Raw genomic sequence first — 18,115 nt, forward strand, 5'->3', positions numbered from 1 at the left:
AAGCATTGGATGGGATGTCAAGGTTCCCAAACATAGCCATTTACCGGGTGCCAGCCTCTAGTGGAAGAGATTTGCGTACCTTTTACATTTCATTTCTTTTTTTCAGCACTGAGAGGTTGGGAACGGTACTCCCATTTTGCAGATGGGATGAAAAGAAATTGAGGAATTTCCTCCCGGATTACTCCAGGGGAAGGTGAAGAACTAAGGCTTTCGGATAGCAGCAGTCGGCACTTCACCACGAAGCCGCGCGCGCCCTGCTGGGACTCGGGCTTCCCTGGCACAGTCCCCAGGATAAACTCCGCGAGCTTCTACGTGGCCCGCTGCTGCATTCGGTCTTCGAAAAAGCCTCAGAGCTGGAAAGCGCCTCTTTCTGGGAATAAGACTAGGGAGGCGGCGACGGAGGACGATACCCGTATCTCAGACCCTGCCCAGAGGAGCCCCGCAGGTTCTAAGGGACTGGCTTGCCGCACTGACATCGGCGCGCTGACACTTTGCAGATCTCTTTCTCTCAAGAGAGAGCCCTTTTAATTTTCACTTCGGCCCAGCAAAGGGGGTTAATTTGGCCCCATTTTCCAGACGAGGAAAGTGAGTCTTTCTCTCCCCGTAGGTCGCAGCGTGGGGAAGTGGTGGAGCTGGAGGTGTCCGCCTTGTCCCAGAGATAATAAAACCTGCACGGATTTCGTCATTATTATGCAAAGCCGGCGGGGAAGCTCCAATCCTCCCTTGACCGAGCCCATCTGTCTCCGCGCGCCGCCCCCGGGGCACAGAAGCCGACGGCAAACGGAGCCGAGTGGGTGGAAACCCTTCCTCTCCGCTTGCCTCGCCATCGCTCCGCGCCTTCTCCGCCAGCGCCCCCGAGGCCGACCTCCCTCGGCTTAAAAAAAAAAAAACTGCGGCCTCCCCAGCACCCCGCCAGCGGCCCCTAGGGAACTGCATTAATATTAATCCCCATGCATAATTGAAGGCCAGAGATTTATTCGGGCCGCGGTGGGGGAGGGCGCCCGGCTGGGCTGTGTTGTGGCCGCGCTACTCAAAAGCTTCGGCCGCTCGGGTTCCGCGGGGCCTGGTACCCAGGACGTGGGAAGTTGGGGCGGGTGTGCAGCCTGTGAGGATGAGCTTGGGAGTAATGTGAGTCTGAGCAAGTGTGCCAAGGAGTGAGGCGTAGCGCTGGGGGCTGCTCGAGGGAGGCGGGGACGGAGGGGCATCCCAGGTCTTCACGCCTTGGCTTGCGTTTTACCCACAGCCGGGTGACCCCGGGCCACGCGGGCTTGAGAGGAAACAATAGCGACTCCTTAGATCCTGGGCTCCTGCCACCGGCGGCCCAGGCCTTCCCAGGAGACCAGCGGGGCTTCTTATTTGGCTAGTTTATGGCGAGAGGCTGGGCGGGGGCGGGGGCGGGATGGCGGAGGAGGGACCGCGGCTGGAGCTGGGGGGCGAGGGGGCGGCAGTTAAAGGAGTCTCCCGAAGCAGAGGCGCTGGTGATGTCAGCTCTCTACTAAAATAGAGAGGGATCGCCCGCAAATCCCCAGCTCCAGCGGGGCTAAACCTTGCAACCCCTCCCCGGCCGGCGCTGAGCCAGGGCGCAGCGACCTCCACCGCCTCCCCCGGCGTTCACACCCACCGCACACGCGCGCACGCACGCACGCACACACACGTTCCCTTGCACACCTACCGCACTCGCCGCCCTCCCACCCCCCACGAGCCCGCGCTCCGCCACTCGAAGCGCCCCACACCAAACACAGGTGGCAGCGGCGGCAGGTCGTCCCTGCGCGCAGTCCCGGAGGCGGCGCCTCTCTCTTGGGGGAAACCACCCTCCGAGCCTGCAAAGCACCCAGCAAGGCACTACCGGAGCCGGCGGAGGGAGCGCAGGACGCGCGCAGCGGAGAGCGGAGACGCGGCTTAGCGCCGGCTGGAGCCTCCCGCGCCCCCTGAGGCGCTAAAGGGCTTACCCAGGAGGCGGGTGGAAGGGCGGGGAGAGGTTCCCCCTTAAATACCGCGCTCCGCCACACTCGTGCGCTCCCCCGGCACCCGGTCGCTCCTCGTCCGCCGCAGCCGGACCTTGCAGAAGAGGAGGGGGCGTTCCCCGAGCCATGGCATCCACGGAAGGGTAAGGGGGCTTTTCTCTCTACTCGCAGGGAAGGGGGAGGTGTGCGTGCGGGGTGGTGGTCCCTTATCCGGGATGAGAACCGAGAGACGCCGGCGCCCGGCCTCGGAGATGGTGGCAAAACGATGGCTCTGCTGGAAGTGGAATGGTGGGGAGGAATTGATTTCCTTTCCCGAAGCTTGCTCCTTAACCCTTTAAAGACGCGAGAGACCAAGGCTTGTTTTATTTTAATTAAAAAGGTTCGGTGGAGGTGTGAAAAAGAGTGACGAAAAATCCTCTTGAGGTTACTTTTGAGATTTAAAAACAATAAGCAGTCGGGCACCTTGAGAGCAGCAGACACTGCCCGGGGGAAGCAGCGCTTGGAGAGCGGCGGCGGCTGGAAGGTGGGGGACCAGCTCGAAATGAATGAGCTGGAAACAGGGACCGGGGCCGGCCGGGGCGGGGCGAGGACCTGCGCGCCGGCCTTGAATGTCAGATTTGCAGAGTTGCGGAGTAGATGCCGGGCCTTCTCTGATCTCTCCTTGTCCCTGGATGGTGGAATCTCCCTGGCCAGCTTTAAGGAAGAGTGGATGAGATTTGGGTGCTTCCCGGGAAGAGGCGGGAAAATGAGTGATTTGGGGCAGGGACAGTTCTGCCTTCTGTCTTGGACTTGTCTCCTGCCTCCGGAGGCTGCAGTTGGATGGAGAATGCTGACAGTGATCAAAGCAGCCGTCTTTAGCAAAAGGGACATAGAGCTGCAAGGAACCCTTGACTGTCTCAAAGGGGCCAGAACAAAGTCTCCGGACCAGTGTCTCCTAGGACACTTTCCTGGATTGGGAGTGTCTTAAAAAACGGGTTGGGCAGCTCAGACCTTTGATTAATTCACAGAAGTGCACTAACCCCTTGCAAGAGACCACTGGATCTACCTTCAATGGAAAGCAAATACCAGGGGATCCTCTGAGCACAGGTGGAGAGTCCTGGGTTCTGGAGCTTTCCAGAACTTCTAATAAATTTTACCCACTCTGGAGGCTTGTTTTGGGGGAAAGGTATGCACCTTTAAGTAGGAGTGTAGAGGTGCTCCAAAGTCAGATCTCTAGACATCAACCTCCAACGAAGGGCAGATATTTCTACAACTACCTCTCTGTGTCCAAGAGAAAGAATTCATCCCTTTCCTGTCCCCTGGAGTTCCTCCAATAGGGGACCGGCATCCTGTGGTAGTGTGAGATTGCCCTTCTCTTTTTTGGCCCAACAGTTTAGCAATGTAGACCTTTTTGATTATTACTTCTCCAAAAAAGTTGCTCCAGAAAGACACTTGTGTACAGGGAGGTGGCACATTGTGCTAACACAGACCTCTAGAATTAACTATTAAGAGCTCGTTTGTCTCAACCTCAATTTTTTCGCCTCCTTAATTAAATAGTCTTTCATGTTAGAAAAGATATAAAGGCATTTCTGGCTGCCTGCAGGTCCCTTAGAGAAAGAGAGAGAAATCTCTCTTCCTGTGAAGGCTAGATCTGGAAAACATTTGGGAAAGAGATTGGTGGTGGTAGTCTTTCAAATCCTGTGTCCTTATTTCGATGGTCAGATAGTAAAGAGTGAGATTAAGACAACAACAGAAACCCCCCAATTCAGTGTTTACCTTACCTTTGTCCTAAATGAGAGCTGTCAAAGGATTTGCCATTAAATATGGAGCAGAAGTGAGTATCAGTCTCTTTAAAAGACTCGCATTCAATGAATGCCATATTGTGCCCTGTGCATAATTAAGCAAAGATTGGGCGAAGAAATTTGTATTTAGGTGATGAAACAATTGAGAAAACGTGAAAGACTGGAAAACAAATATAGAAAGCGTGAAGACCCACTATCATTTCAGAGCAGCGACTGATGAGCAGGTGACGTTTTTCAGATGCCCTGATCTCTTCTGTTCGTCCATCTTTTCTTCCAGGTGCATTTACTGAGTGCTTGTTGGTGGGACCTCACCTGCTAGGCACTCTGGGCGGATAAAGACAAGACGTAGATGGTCTAGGAACCGGCTTGTAGAAGGCTGGTTCCAATCAAGGACTTTAATGAGTAAATCATTGCTCTGGTTTAGTGAGACTGTCTTGCCTCTTCTGATATCTTTGGTTAATATGCTTGGGAAAAGGGAAGTTCATTAAAAATCCTCAGGCTGGTTGCCTTTGTTAGCTTGTGTCTTCTAACAGGAATACATTGCTGAGAAGGAAGCAAACATAGCAGTATAGTCATAGTCAGTGTACGTATTTTCAGTTCAATTCTGTTTGATCCAGAATGTTTGGGGAATGGAAAAGTTTGGCAGACCGACCACTTGGGTTACCATGTATTTGGGGGTATATTTAGAGTCAGTGACATCTGCCAGTCATCAATTTTGAAAGAATCATTAGAAGCGCCAGTAATATCTTATGTCTGTTTAGCATTTCCTTTTCAACACTCATTTGGTACCTTATCACATTTGATTCTTCCAGTAACTGTGAAGTAGGCATTCCAGTGGAGGATGGACTTTAAAATGATGGAGAATGTAATTTCATCTTTCCAGGAAAATTCCAGGACTTAGCAGAACTTGGAAACGTCTGGAAACACCAGTTCCCATTGAAGTGTGTGCTAGGCATGTCTGGCGCAGGAGATTACCAGCTTTCTCTCAAACCTTTGGCATATGCTGTACAAATTGCCTTTTGAAATATTCTTATTATCAGCCCGTGCACTTGGTCGTTGCCTTTGCCAAGCATACTCGAACACGGTCTGGTAATTTGAGGTTTCTGATTATTTGGAATTGGGCTTGTTAGCATCCAGCTCCTAGAAAACTCAGCAGTGGACTCTTTGGTAGTTCCCAGGCCCTGAAAGGTATTTTCCTGCCAAGCAAGATCTAATGTGATAGTTGAGCATTCTGGTTTTCTAAGTCCTCAGACCTGGCTAGAATTATGGGTTTTGGTCCTTGACCCAAATTGGAAAGAAATTATAAGTAGTTGGTGGCAGAGAGCTAGTGCCCATTATAGACAGTTGCATTGGATGCTGTAGAGGCAGGAATTTTAGAACTATGTTTTGGGGTGAGACACAGCTAGGTCGCCATGCATGTCGGGGACCCCAAGCAGTCTGTCTTCTGATCAGTTCCCAGGAGCCAAAGGGGTCAGAGTGAAAGCCAAGTGCAAGGGCTTGGGTTTCAATTTGACTTAGAAAGCCAGTGAAACAGAAAACTGCTGACTGCAGAAAAACCGGGCAAGAGAGACTATTGGATTTATTTATTATTTCAAGCAAACAAAAACAAAACACAAGGATTGCCTTCTCCCGCCTCCCCTTGGGAAGGGAATGAAGTCGAGGTCAAGGGAGGAAGAGCCCAAGAGATGGACTTACTGGGAAGGGCATGGAAGGCAGGAGGCTTGGGGTCCAGGGGGCTGTACATGGCATGCCTCGGGCTTCATGGCAGTTTTCATTTCTCATTTTCAGGCATATAAAAATCAACCTCCTTGGGTAAAATAAAAATGAGTGAAACTCACATGAGAAAGCCAGTTCAGGTTTACTAAGACCGCCTCTTGCGAGTAATTGAAAGCTTAATTCTCAAGAAATAATTTCTAAATCCACATGAAGCTTGTGACGGGGAAAAGCCAAGATATTAAAAATCCAAAGACAGTTCTGCCCATCAGTATCAATGGCCGCTTCTTTTCCTCTTTAATGTAACAGGATTAGCTGCTGTCTCCTTTGGCTTCAGATTTAAGGGAATTGTCAGACAAGGGAAAGTCTTTAAGAGATGGTGGTGCTTCAGCTGCAGAAACAAGCAATATTTAACAGCGAAGTTGTGAGATTTCTGGGTCAGTGTGCCGTAAATCATACAGCTCCAGGATGGCAAAACTGACAGTTTGAAGCTCAACACAGGTTGATTTCAATGAAAATCTCCCCTCCCCACCCTTCTCCAGGGCTGTATCGCAAAATGCCCAGACGTCTGATTTTTTTCCTCCTTTTAAAGGCAAACTAAATTGGTTTCCATACTGATTGATTTCCCCCCCCCCCCCGGGACCGGCTTGCCTTTTGGAACGAACTGAATCTGCTCATTTCAATCACCTGCTCTACTTATTTTGATCAAAGACACTGACCATTTAAAATCTTCTATAGCAATAGTAGGTAGAAGTCATTCTCAACATGAAATTTTAATTTTGTTTGCATTTTCGGAACTTGTCCTGGAAGTCTGAAAAAGCCAGCAAAATGCCCTACACCGCCTGGCTTGTCATCTTTCCTTCCTTGCCTGTAACAGCTTGCTGGGGGCAAACAGAATGTTTCATAGCAAGGGTTTTAGGATCCAGATTACGGCAAATCTCTTTATTTACCAGATCGGGAGCTCGAGCTCTCCTCCCCCTGCCGGCCCCTCACCCCTCGCATCACCAGGCGCCGAGTCCTTGGAATGAATTAATTAAAGGAGTATTTAAAAATATCTCACTGCTCCATCTCCACGTGCTTCATCATTGATGGGAGGCAGATGGGCTGCGTATTTGTCAGAAGAATGGAAAAGGATTGGCATCTCGTTATCAATCTGTCTGGTTGGCTTCAAATGATGGCAGAAAAAACAATGGGCTGGTAATATTCAAGGAGAATAAAGACGGGGTAGATCCTTAAACTTGAAAAAAAGAAAAACCTTTATTTTCTTAGTGCTTTTTTTTGGTGTGGCTGTTTTCAATGATGTTGATTTTTTTTTTTTACTTTGATTCGTGTACCTGTTTAATTTGTCACTGAGATGAGCACATAGGAAGGCTGTCTGCTGAACAGCTGTCCGTCTGGTGTTCTTGGCAGTCTTGGCAGGTGCTCAGGATTATAGGCTCGCTGAGTAAGGGCTGTCCTTTAAAAGTGGAATGAACTCTATTTTGGTGGCTGGATTTGTCAATCCGGATCCCTCTAGTGTAGGCGGTGGTCCATAAAGACCTTGAAGGAAGTCCCTGGGGTCAAGGCGAGGAGACAACACCCCCCAGCACACACACACACTTACACACCCCTGTATCTTAGAGGCTTCATTTAAACCACCAAGAGGACGTTCTTCTGTTACACTGGGTCAGAAATGCCATCTGTCACTTGCTCTTTGTAATCTGGCACAGAACTTTCTGTCCTGGGTACCCAGCCACTGTACCCGAGGATCATTGAGGTGGTGGCCAAGTGGGAGGTGGGGTGAGACTTGTCTGCCTCTCAAGCTGCTCTTCCCACAGCACCAGACTGGAGGTAGCAGGTGCCTGTGAACTGTATGTTTTAGCTCACACAGGATTTTGAACACATTTGAATTATTTGCTTATACTTAAAAATATTTCACCTAAAAAAAAAAAATCCTACTCTGGCTTCTCTCAAACATTGGGAAATCTGATAACAAAGGACCTGCTCTTTTGTCCTATTATCATTTATTGAAGGCTTACAACCCCATCGTTTTTTTACCAGAACTTCACATGTGTTAATTGATTTCATCCCCGCAGCAATGTTTATAATAAAAGTATTATCCCCATTTTACAAGTGTGACAACCTTGGCACAGAAAGAGTATGTAACTTGCCTGAGGTTTCACAGCTAGTGAGGGGCAAAGCCAGGGCTTAAACCCAGGCAGCCTGGCTCTGGAACCCATGGCCCTGACCTCTAGCCTACACTGCCTAGTCCTTCAGGGCTAGAAGTCACCTGGAGCTGAAAAGTGGCTGTCCCCTGAGACAGGGCATGTGCCTGGCAGGTTGGGAACAGTCTTTTCTGAGACTACTTCTCACATTACCTGCCTGATCCTTTGCCACTTTAAGGCACCAATCGAGAGAATGAGAGCTTGAGTTTCGTCTTCTCAGGGTGGGCCACTGCCTAAGGGTTGTGGATTGGAAGCGTTCTTCAAAATTCCATTTTTACGGTAATTCCTGCTACTTTTTTGGGTTAACTCCCTGAACACTACCTTCTTGTTATTTCCTTTAGTTTTGTTCTTAATGACGAGTCCTTTTTAAGTGTTGGTTGTCAGGACACCTGTAACACTGTTTTACCCAGATGTGCTTTGAAACAGCCCCTGTCGTGACCACATGGGTCCAAAATCCTTTGGGATATTGAGCCTTGGGCATACACTTCTTAGTGGAAGATGTAGCCGAGCATTTAGCAGGTCCTGGAATTTATTCTTTCTTGTGTGATTTTTCAAGTGTGAACTGTTTAGGGTTGAGATTCAACTTATTGACTCTTCCTAAAACAGCTACTTGTCCTATCCTTTTAGGAATGCAGCTGATGTTCTTGTTGGTTTTTTGTTTTGTTCTTTTTTTGGTAACACATGCAAACAGTGATAACTGGGAGTGCCTTTTAAGTGGAGGAAGTAGTAGTTCAGAGGCCTTATTTCTGTGTATTTTTAAGAGTGATGCAGTTTACGGATCGTCCAATAGGTGGCAGTAAATGTCAGTACTTTGTTCGGACTAGTGGTCTGACTCCCTTTGGTCCTTACGGAGTTTCCACCCTCACAGTATCCCACTCTCTTTTGATTCAAAAATGTCTCCACCAAATATATCATTTGATATTGGCGAGTTGATGGTCACATATCAGCAGTGTTTATAGATAGTACCATAAACAAATATAAATAGGACTATTTATTTGAACTTATTCCAAGTTTACATATATGATTTCATTAAGTCCTTGAGAAACTCTTGTGGAATATTATGCTCATTTTACAGACGAAGCTCAGAAATATTTTGATTTTACACTATTATGGGTACATGGTTTTTGTTTCAGGGTTTTTTTTTTTTGTCATCTAATTCTGTTGTTTCATGTTACCCACGTTTTGCTGTGAGTTCACATTTCTTTAAAATTTCATAAGCCCTCCCTTTGTTTATTGGTTTGGCTTTGCTCCCATGGATGTCTCCAATCATTTCGGTCTAAGGAAGCAAAATAGCCAAGTGTCCCTAAAAAAAAAAGATGAAGGAGAATTTAAGAGACAATGTAAGAGAAGAGCAATGGTTGCAGAGAGAAGCTAACTAATCTTTGAATGGAGATGTGACAGTCAAGAGAAAAAAAAGTGGGAATACATTTAGGCAACTGCGAACTATGATCAGACCTGAGCTAGTAGATGTTAATCCAGAGAATTTCAAATAGAAGAAGCAGTTGCAGTGCACGACAGGAGACAAGGCAGAAGAAAACAGACGAAAGAAGGAAAGCATTCTTCTCTATTAGGTATCAGGCAAAGCCAACTGCAGCAGACCAAACTGTATTTTTGTTTTAATTTCAGTCTTTACTTCAAAGGACAGTTGTGATCTGATAGGCAGCTTTGTTAGGAAAGTGGATTGAAGTCCATGTACAAAGCAGACGTAGAACAGCTTTTCTAAGGGTGAAACGGATGAATGTCACCTGGCAGCCCTCATCTCCGACATTAAAGGGACTGATGGTTTCCGGGTGATGGATTCAGCTACTATTTTTTCTACTTAGATGCAACATATGGTCCAGAAAAGGGGTCAAAAAATATTTTTCTAAGAAGAGTATAGGGAGTCATGGAATTATAGACTGAATCTATTCCCTTAGATTTTTTTTTTCTTCCAGGATTCAAAGTCATCAATCAGCAGACATTAGTAAAACCATTACAGAAGAGAAGCAATGAAGGGACCATTGATTTTTCTATCATGATTAATTGCTAACATCTCAGTAAAGAGCTACTCATTGGTAGGAGTGTATCTCTTCATCTGAGAAGATTCAAATGTGGGATCTTTTCAAGACACTGATGCATTGGGGTTGGGGCATTGCTGCTGGTTGGTCCTGGGAGACTCTTGGAGATGGAGACTTGTATGCACAAAGTTGCTTGAGGGGTGCTCCCATCAGTCCCCATGGGCTCCCATCAATCCGCTTCCACCAATCCCCGTGGAAGAGAGCAGGGAGCAAGGGTGGGCAGAGGGAGAGGTTGAAACAGTTCGACAGAGCCCTCAGCCCTCATCCTTATGGAAGGGCTGAGATGAGCCTGGAGAACAGTCCTGAATGGAGGAAGTGGCTTCCTCCCACTATACCAATCAGCCCCCTGGACCGGGGCTGTGGTCAGGCAGCAGGCATGGCCCTGGGTGAACACACGGCAAGGCCTTAGAGGGGGGTATAGTGGGTAAGGGTTGTCACTTATCTACCCCCCCCCAGCAGCTGGGATGAATGAATCCCTCAGTCCTGAAGGTGGGGGCGTGGAGGGGAGGGGAGCACCCCCACGGCACCCACAATCATCTCCAAATTAAACGTTTGAGAGAGAGTAGAAAAATGGGTTCTGTTGCTTTCCAGCCGAACATCCAGGCCTCCGCCAAGCCGTCTTCTATAATGAAATCCTCTCCCTTACAAGGAGGGTGTGGTTGGAGCAATGGGTCGGGGTGGATCCCAGTGGGCAAAGCAGGGAGAATTAGGCAGCCCCTCCCTCAGTTTTAGTTGTGACCCACACAGCCCCAAAGACAGATGACACAGCCTTTCTCTTTGTCCAGACCTTCCAAAGGTATCTGGTCCAGCAAGGCTGGTCATTTCACATTGCTGCCTAAGAAAGGGAAGTCAATTCTAGTGAATGGAAGGGGCCAGAAAGAGCAATAGATAAATATACTGGGAACTGGAATGTACATAGCTATTATTGATATTTCCAGTGTTCACAGCAGCTGGGCTTTTTTTTTTTTTTTTTTTGTCTGTTTTTTTCTTTTTAGGGCTGCACCCGAGGCATATAGAAGTTACCAGGCTAGGGGTCAAATCAGAGATACAGCTGCCAGCCTACACCACAGCTACGGCAAGGCAGGATCCGAGCCACATCTGCAACCTACACCATAGCTCAACGCCGGATCCTTAACCCACTGAGCAAGGCCAGAGATCAAACCCGAATCCTCATGGATACTAGATAGATTCATTTCGATGAGCCACAACGGGAACTCCAACAGCAGCTGTTTTTATACACATACCGGCAGTGTTTCCCTTGGAGCCCTCACCTTGGGAAAAGGGTGGCGGCGGGTGGGGTGGGGGGCAGTTATTCTCTTTTCTGGAATATCCGCTGCATTGTTCTGTTGATTTAGGAAGTCATGCATTTTGTCAGCCTCCGGCCTGAGGTGCTTGTATGTTGACTTTGCTCTGCTCTGTTCCCTTGGTAAATATTAAGATGTGTTTCGGAGACGAAAGAACGCTTTTGAACATCATCCAAGCCCTTGCAGATTATACCTCTGTGGGTATTTCCCCTTGTTTTCTCGTAGCAGGTGAGACCTGGTCTGCTTTGAAACCAGGACAGTGATTATCAATGCTTCTGTGTTTTTATGAGCATGACAGCTCAGAGTCATCGAAGGCAAAGTAACCCACATTGAGACTTTCCTTTTCTTACCTATTTTTAAGAGTCACACACACCTATTATTTACAATGGCAGGTAGATAACATGCGTGCTTCCAGTGAGGGTAAAGCCACACTGATTGTAGTCAGTCTACTTTTAGACAACACATTTTGCACATAGACTGTATCAGCCTTGGGTCTATGGCCGAATCACTTTGCTGTACAGCAAGAGATGAACACACATTGTGAATCAGCTATACTTCAATAAGATTTTAAAAAGAATATATCATCCAAATAAAGGAGTATGAAGAATTCACTATCCACTGTCAAACTGATGATTTAAAACAAGTTTTAGGAGTTCCCGTTGTGGCACAGTGGAAACAAATCCAACCAGTAACCATGAGGTTGTGGGTTTGATCCCTGGCCTCGATCAGTGGGTTAAGGATCTGTCGATGCTGTGAGATGCGGTCTAGGTTGCAGACATGGCTCGGATCCTGCGTTGCTGTGGCTGTGGCATAGGCCAGCAGCTGTAGCTCCGATTGGACCCCTAGCCTGGGAACCTCCATATGCCATGGGTACAGCCCTAGAAAGCAAAAAAAAAAAAAAAAAAAAAGTTTAATTAAAAAAATTTAAAATTTTGCTTTCCCAATAGCAAAAAAAAAAAAAAAATGGCATTATTAAAAAAAAACACCTCCCCAACTTCAACTATTACAGAATAGTGTAAAGAAATAAAAGACTGCCTCCCACCCCAATCCTGTTCTCTAGAAATACTCATTTTTTGGTCTATCCTTTGAGATATTTTTCTATGTCCCGTGTAAACATCCTATTCTTAATATGCAAACTGTGTTATCCTATACAGACTATTCTCCAACTTGCTTTTTTGTTAAATTTAAATTTTATTTTATGGCCTGACCCGTGGCATGTGGAAGTTCCTGGGCCAGGGATTGAATCTGAGCCACAGCTGCAGCCTGTGTCGCCGCTGCAGCCATGCCAGCTCCTTTAACACTGCACCAGGTTGGGGATCCAACCCAAACCTCCACAGGGACCTGCACCACTGCAGTCGGATTCTTAACCCACTGCGTCATGGCAGGAGCTCCTCTACAACTTCCTTTTCATTTGATACCTCTAGGTATATATGCACATATATATATCATTTATATTATATGAGATACATATATCTCATATATATATATATCATGGTCCACTGTATGGTTATGTAATAATTGATTTAAACAGCCCCTGATTGGTAGACATTTAGGTTATCTCCAAGTCTTTGTGACTATGATTATTATAACAATGGTAGGGGTGAGATATGAATTAAAGAGGGGGACGAAGCACCCCCTCATCTGGCCTGATGACTGAGACCAGTTAGAAGGTGATGGCAATGGTTCAGGTGGGAGATATGATCTATATTAGGATATGGGGATGCCTGTGTATTACCAGATTCCTAAGATACTTAGAAGGACTCGGAGACCAAGCACACGTGGTGGGTGAGCGGGGAGGGAGGCATATAGCCCTCTCTTGGGCTTCTGGCTTACACTGATGGAGGTGAGGGGCAGGGAGAGTACAGAAAGAGAGTTCAAGAGAGAGAGGGCGAGTTTGAAGGAGAAGGTCATGAAATTAGTTCAGACACTGGGAGAGACTATTTCTGTGGGACACCGGGTGGAAATGCTCCCTGAGACGTTGGGTGCATGAGAATCTGGGGCCTTAAGGAGTGACATTTTTGATCCTAGAAATAAATGAACTCACTCAGACAGAGCATAAAGCCCAAAGAAAGATGGGCTGAGGGAAGAATCCTAGGGTGCTCTTATGTCTACAGGACAGAGGTGATTAAGGGTACATAGGATGCTGAGAAGTGAGGAGGGGAGTCAGGGGAGAGCAGGGGCTCTTGGGGTGCCTGATGCTGCTACCTGCTGCAGAGACATCAAATAATGTGAGTACTGAAAAGGCATCCTTGGATCAACCAATTTCAAGGCCATCACTGACCAGAGTTAAGAGCAATGTGATAGCTGTTGTCGCCATGTTGGTGTGGGCTGAGAATGGCTGGAGAAAAAATAAAAGCACTTTTTTTTTTCTAGAGCGGTGATCAAGGGAAGGATGGGAGAGCAGGATTACACTTTGGCTTACTCTTTTTAGTTTCCGAGTGGGTGTGAGGTAAGCATGTTCATATGCTAAGGGAAAGGTTTTGGAGCTCCCACTGTGGCTCAGTGGGTTAATGATCAGGCTTGTCTTTATAGAGGCACTGATTTGATCCATGGCCACAGTGGGTTAAGGATCTGGCATTCCTGCTGCTGTGGCATAGGTTGCAGCTGAGGCTCAGATTTGATCCGGGGCCTGGGCACTTCCATATGCTGCAGATGCGGCTGCAAAAAAAAGAAAAGAAAATATATCAAGGGAAAGGTTTGCTTAGTGATGCTAAGGGCATGAGTACTCTTTGTGGAAGAAGCTGAGGGAGGAAAGAATTAGAGCCAGAGGGTAACTGATCGTTTGCTTTTGGGAGGTTCCTGCAGAGGAGGACGGGGCAGCTCTGGGAGTGCTTGGCCAAATCTTCCTGCAGTCTTCCTGTTTGACTGACCTCACAGCACAGAGAAGGCCAACTCAGAACAGAGGAGAGGAAAAGCTCTCCTTCCTGGACTGCTAGACCCATGCGGTCAACTCTGGTGATCCTTTGAGTGACAGAGGAGGCAGCTACCTGGAGTTGGTTATATTTTAGTGGCAGTTGTTTCAATTTATTCTTTCCATCAGCCTAAGTCTCCCTAGATGGATTTCTTCTCTCTCTCTCTCCCAAATCCTTCATTTGTGCTCTTGTATGTATAGCTCGTGACACTTCCGGGGTCTCATTCTTGGTCCGAACTCTTCTGGCTCTGCCTTTTCTTAGGACACTCCTTGGGCGTTTGCATCCTGCATGTATCGTGGTAACTCGCAAATGTGCATTCCTATTTCAGACCTTTTCTCAAAGCTCCAGATTCATATAACCTACCACCTATTGCACATCTCCATTTGTGCAATGCACAGACATCTCAAAATGACCATGATACAGTGGAACTCTTGATTTTTTTCCCCCACAGCCTCATCCCTACTTCGCACGTTTCTCTAGAGATTCAAAGCCAGAAATGTAGATATTACCCCAGATTTTTTTTCTCTTCCATCAGTCCCAACCTACAAGCTTTCTCTCTTCTATTGCAAAATGTACTGAATGTACCTTTTCTGTCCGTTGCTGTGGCCATCACATGAGCCCAGACAAATGTCATTGCCCCAGTGGAGGCTTCTTCGAAGCCTCTTACCTTTTAGTCTTCAAATATCCCAGGGTCTGGCCCACCTTAGTGCCCACCCTCTTTGTCTGGACCACTTCCTACCCTCCACCTACTGCCATTTGCTTGACTGGCATCCTCTTATCCTGGTGCATCCTTCAGTTCTTAGCTTGAACTCAATCAGCATCTGTTGATTGAATAGTCAGTCCAGCTCAGCCTGGGGATGCAGAGAAGACATCTCAAAAAAGGTGACATTTGAGCTGGTTCCTTTCCAGGAAGCTTGTCCCCATCACACTTATTACAGCATTTAATTGTGACAGAGCAGGCTAAATATTTTCTTGTCTGTCTGCTCACGATCCTGGTATCTCTCTGAGGATCAGGACTACATTTCTTTGTGCCCCAACTTATCATTATTGCGATGTATGTTGGTATAATCGAATTGTCTACTTTGGGAAAGAGACATGCAAGGACATAGAGGGCACAGGGGGATGGCTTTAAGGGGGCAGCTGGACCAAAGTTGAAAAAAAAAAAAAAAAACGTTCTTTCACTTGCTGGAACAAGTCCTCCTTTAAAGTTCAGCTGAACTTTCCTGCCTAGCCGTCAATAACCAGCCTTTTAACTGCAAAGGGCTGATAGGGTTCAAGTAGGTTGTAAGAATAATTAATTGGGCAGCAGCTCATCTTGGGAAGCCAAAAATGTATTTGTCACAGTCAGTCATGGTCCCATGCTGGTGTCTGGAAGAGGTTACAAACTCTTATAGCTGCTGTTATTTTAAAATGCAGTCATGTGGCTCAGTGGTTCATGAACCCGACTCGTATCCGTGAGGATGCCGGTTTGATCCCAGCCTCGCTCAGTGGGTAAAGGATCCAGTGTTGCTGTGAGCTGTGGTGTAGGTCGCAGAGGCGGCTCGGATCCTGCATTGCTGTGGCTGTGGTGTAGGCTGGTGGCTGGTGATTCAGCCCCTGGCCTGGGAGCCTCCATATGCCTTGGGTGCGGCCCTAAAAAGACAACAACAACAAAAAAATGCAATCAAAGGTAATCAGGTAAGACTTTTTTTGAGCCCACTCGCCACCTCTTCCTGCATTTCCCCCCCAAACCACCTGCTTCCTCTCAGCGTGATGTCTCTCTAGTCCTTTTCCTTGTTCCTTGTGAAGGAAAACAAGGAGAAGCTAGCAGGCACTTGGTATTCAGACACAAAGAAGGATGGGGGTCAAAGATGATGTTTAAATTACATAAGTGAATAAATCCAAGGCTCAACGTACAACTGCTTGTGAAACTGATGTAGGAAAAGTTACCAGAAGCTGACAACATTGGTGTAAATTGATGCTTTTTAATGTTTGCAGAGATTCTGAATGTAGTTAATCATTCCCAATAGAGTTCTCTTCTCTGGCTTCCTATCGTGGTCGGGGTAGGGGAAAAATAAAGAGCCAGGGGTCTTAATATGACTTGGCATTGGTATGTATATTTTCTGGCAATATAAATGAGAATGTGTGATATGTCTGTATTTCCTGAAGTGGAGTTTTCTGGAGGTTTCTGGGAGCGGGCTATATGGAGGGGTCCTTGTTGTGTCCTGGTGGGATAAGAGGATAAAGACTCTGCGTGGCATGTTCTTCCTTGACTCTTAGGAAGAATTCTTTTTTTTTTTTTTTTTTTTTTTTTTGATTTTGCATCTTCCTCTTTTGTGGATCCATTTAGGAAGAAGTCTATGATTGGATGAAGGGCCAGTTTCTGGAACCCCTTTTCTGAACCTTAGGAGAGAAAACCTTCAGCTGAAAGTGCCCTCATCATCCTTATGGAAAATGCTAGATTCCTCCTAGATTCAGAACTGGGGCATTCAAACTGCTGTTTTTAATGTGAAAATAGAGTCAGGGCAGAGATGCCATATTTTCTAATTTCCTCTGTCTAGAACTCTTTGTTAGTTGGAGCATCCGTGGATTGTGTTTTTACTTTCTTTGCTTTCTCTCTCCCTCTGAAGACACCCAGTAAGTCCCCAAGAACGTGACCTCCAGATCTCCACACACAATCCACATGTAATTAATTGTTCAATGGTCAGACAGACCCAACAGTTTGTCCAGCAGGGGGTGCTGTGGAGCCTCCCATGGGCCACCTGCAGGGCCAGGGTGATTTTCCTGCTGCCCTGAATCGAGAGCTGGAGGGCAATTGTCTGCATCCCCAGGCCAGCCCCAGCTGTTACCTCCCTTTGGGAAAAGAAACCCAACCGCTTTGACTGTTTACATTCCAAGTGACCTGGAGTTGTTAAAACAACCAGGGGACCGGGGCTCTGGAGCCCAAGGCCACACCTGGGACGACAGGCCTGAGGTTGAGAGCCAGTTGACAGCTGTCACCACCAAATACCACCCTGGTCCTGGGTCCTCACCCTCCCGGTCTTTCTTCCTGAGAGTCATCCGTGGGATTCGAACAAGATTTGGTATGTCCAACCTGGTTGGGTCTGGGTTCTTGGCCGACTTTTTAAAGTGAAGGGGCAACCCTGGGAAAGAAGGGAGACCTTTAATGAGGGAGGAAAAAGACACTTGAGGGCTGGAAAAGTACATTTGGAAAGGGCTGGAAGGGCCCCAGAATAAACAGTGCAAGAATGGAAGCATGAAAACAGATACTCCTCTTTTCAACATGACTAACCAGCCCCCCCAAAGTCCAGCTTGTGTTCCAACCCAGTTGCAAGCAGGAAACAAAATTAAAATAGGCATGAAAATGCTGTGCTTTTGTTACCGGGCTCACTCCCTCAGGAGGAGGCCGAGGAGGAGTCGGGGACTCAGCCACGTGTCCATATGCTGCTTGAAAGAGGATGTTTCTGTTCACTGTTGAGCTGCCAACGGCAGGGAAAGGTTCCTGAGTTTTCCAGGAGCAGGAAAATCATGCTTCCATGCAGCCGTGACTTTTGTGTCTAGTCGGGGGCATTTTAGGTTAACCTTTGAGTCTCTCGTGTCATAGAATTGCAGGGTATTTAGGGAATAAATAAATGCAAGCCGTCGAGGAGTTCCTGTCATGGCTCAGTAGTAATGAACCCGACTAATGTCCATGAGGACACGGGTTTGATCCCTGGCTTCGCTCAGTGGGTTAAGGATCCGGTGATGCCGTGGGCTATGGTGTAGGTTGCCGATGAGGCTTGGATCTGGTGTGGCTGTGGCTGTGGTGTAGGCCAGCAGCTGCAGCTCTCATTCGACCCCTAGTCTGGGAACGTCCATGTGCAGTGGGTTCAGCCCTGAAAAAAAAAAAAAGAAAGAAAGAAAGAAAGAAAATCAGTTGAAAAGTTCCCTGGGTGATTTCTTTACCACAAGAATTTCTGAGTCCTCCTTTAAGAGAAACAGGGCTGGTTTCATGGGTGTGTGATGGGCAGTCACCTGGGGCCCTGGGCTCAGAAGGGGCTTTTCCTGGGTTTCATGCTCTGCAATCACCATCCTTAAACTCTTAATAACAGAGGCCTTGGCTTTTAATTTCACACCGGGCCCCACCTATTAGGTGGCTAGTCCTGCAGGGAAGCCACATATCCACAGGGCCGTGTGAATTTCTGCTGTTCACGGTGATAGT

At 47.3% G+C, this 18,115-nt stretch overlaps 1 protein-coding gene across 2 annotated transcripts in view; it reads left to right on the forward strand.

Moving 5' to 3' along the window:
* The window catches only part of SLC1A2 (solute carrier family 1 member 2), a 167,949-nt gene continuing 150,253 nt past the window's right edge, over positions 420 to 18,115 (forward strand). Inside the window, exon 1 of one of the 2 annotated variants that reach the window (XM_003480708.4) lies at positions 420 to 2,107. In XM_003480708.4, coding sequence (XP_003480756.2) covers positions 2,091 to 2,107 — 17 coding nt within the window. In that variant the 5' untranslated portion in view covers positions 420 to 2,090. Of the gene's footprint in view, positions 2,108 to 11,900; positions 16,998 to 18,115 lie in introns of those variants that run through there. The other variant, XM_021085278.1, reaches the window with a different exon arrangement.

This window comes from Sus scrofa, chromosome 2 (genome assembly GCF_000003025.6).
Source record: "Sus scrofa isolate TJ Tabasco breed Duroc chromosome 2, Sscrofa11.1, whole genome shotgun sequence".
Taxonomy (NCBI): Eukaryota; Metazoa; Chordata; class Mammalia; order Artiodactyla; family Suidae; genus Sus; species Sus scrofa.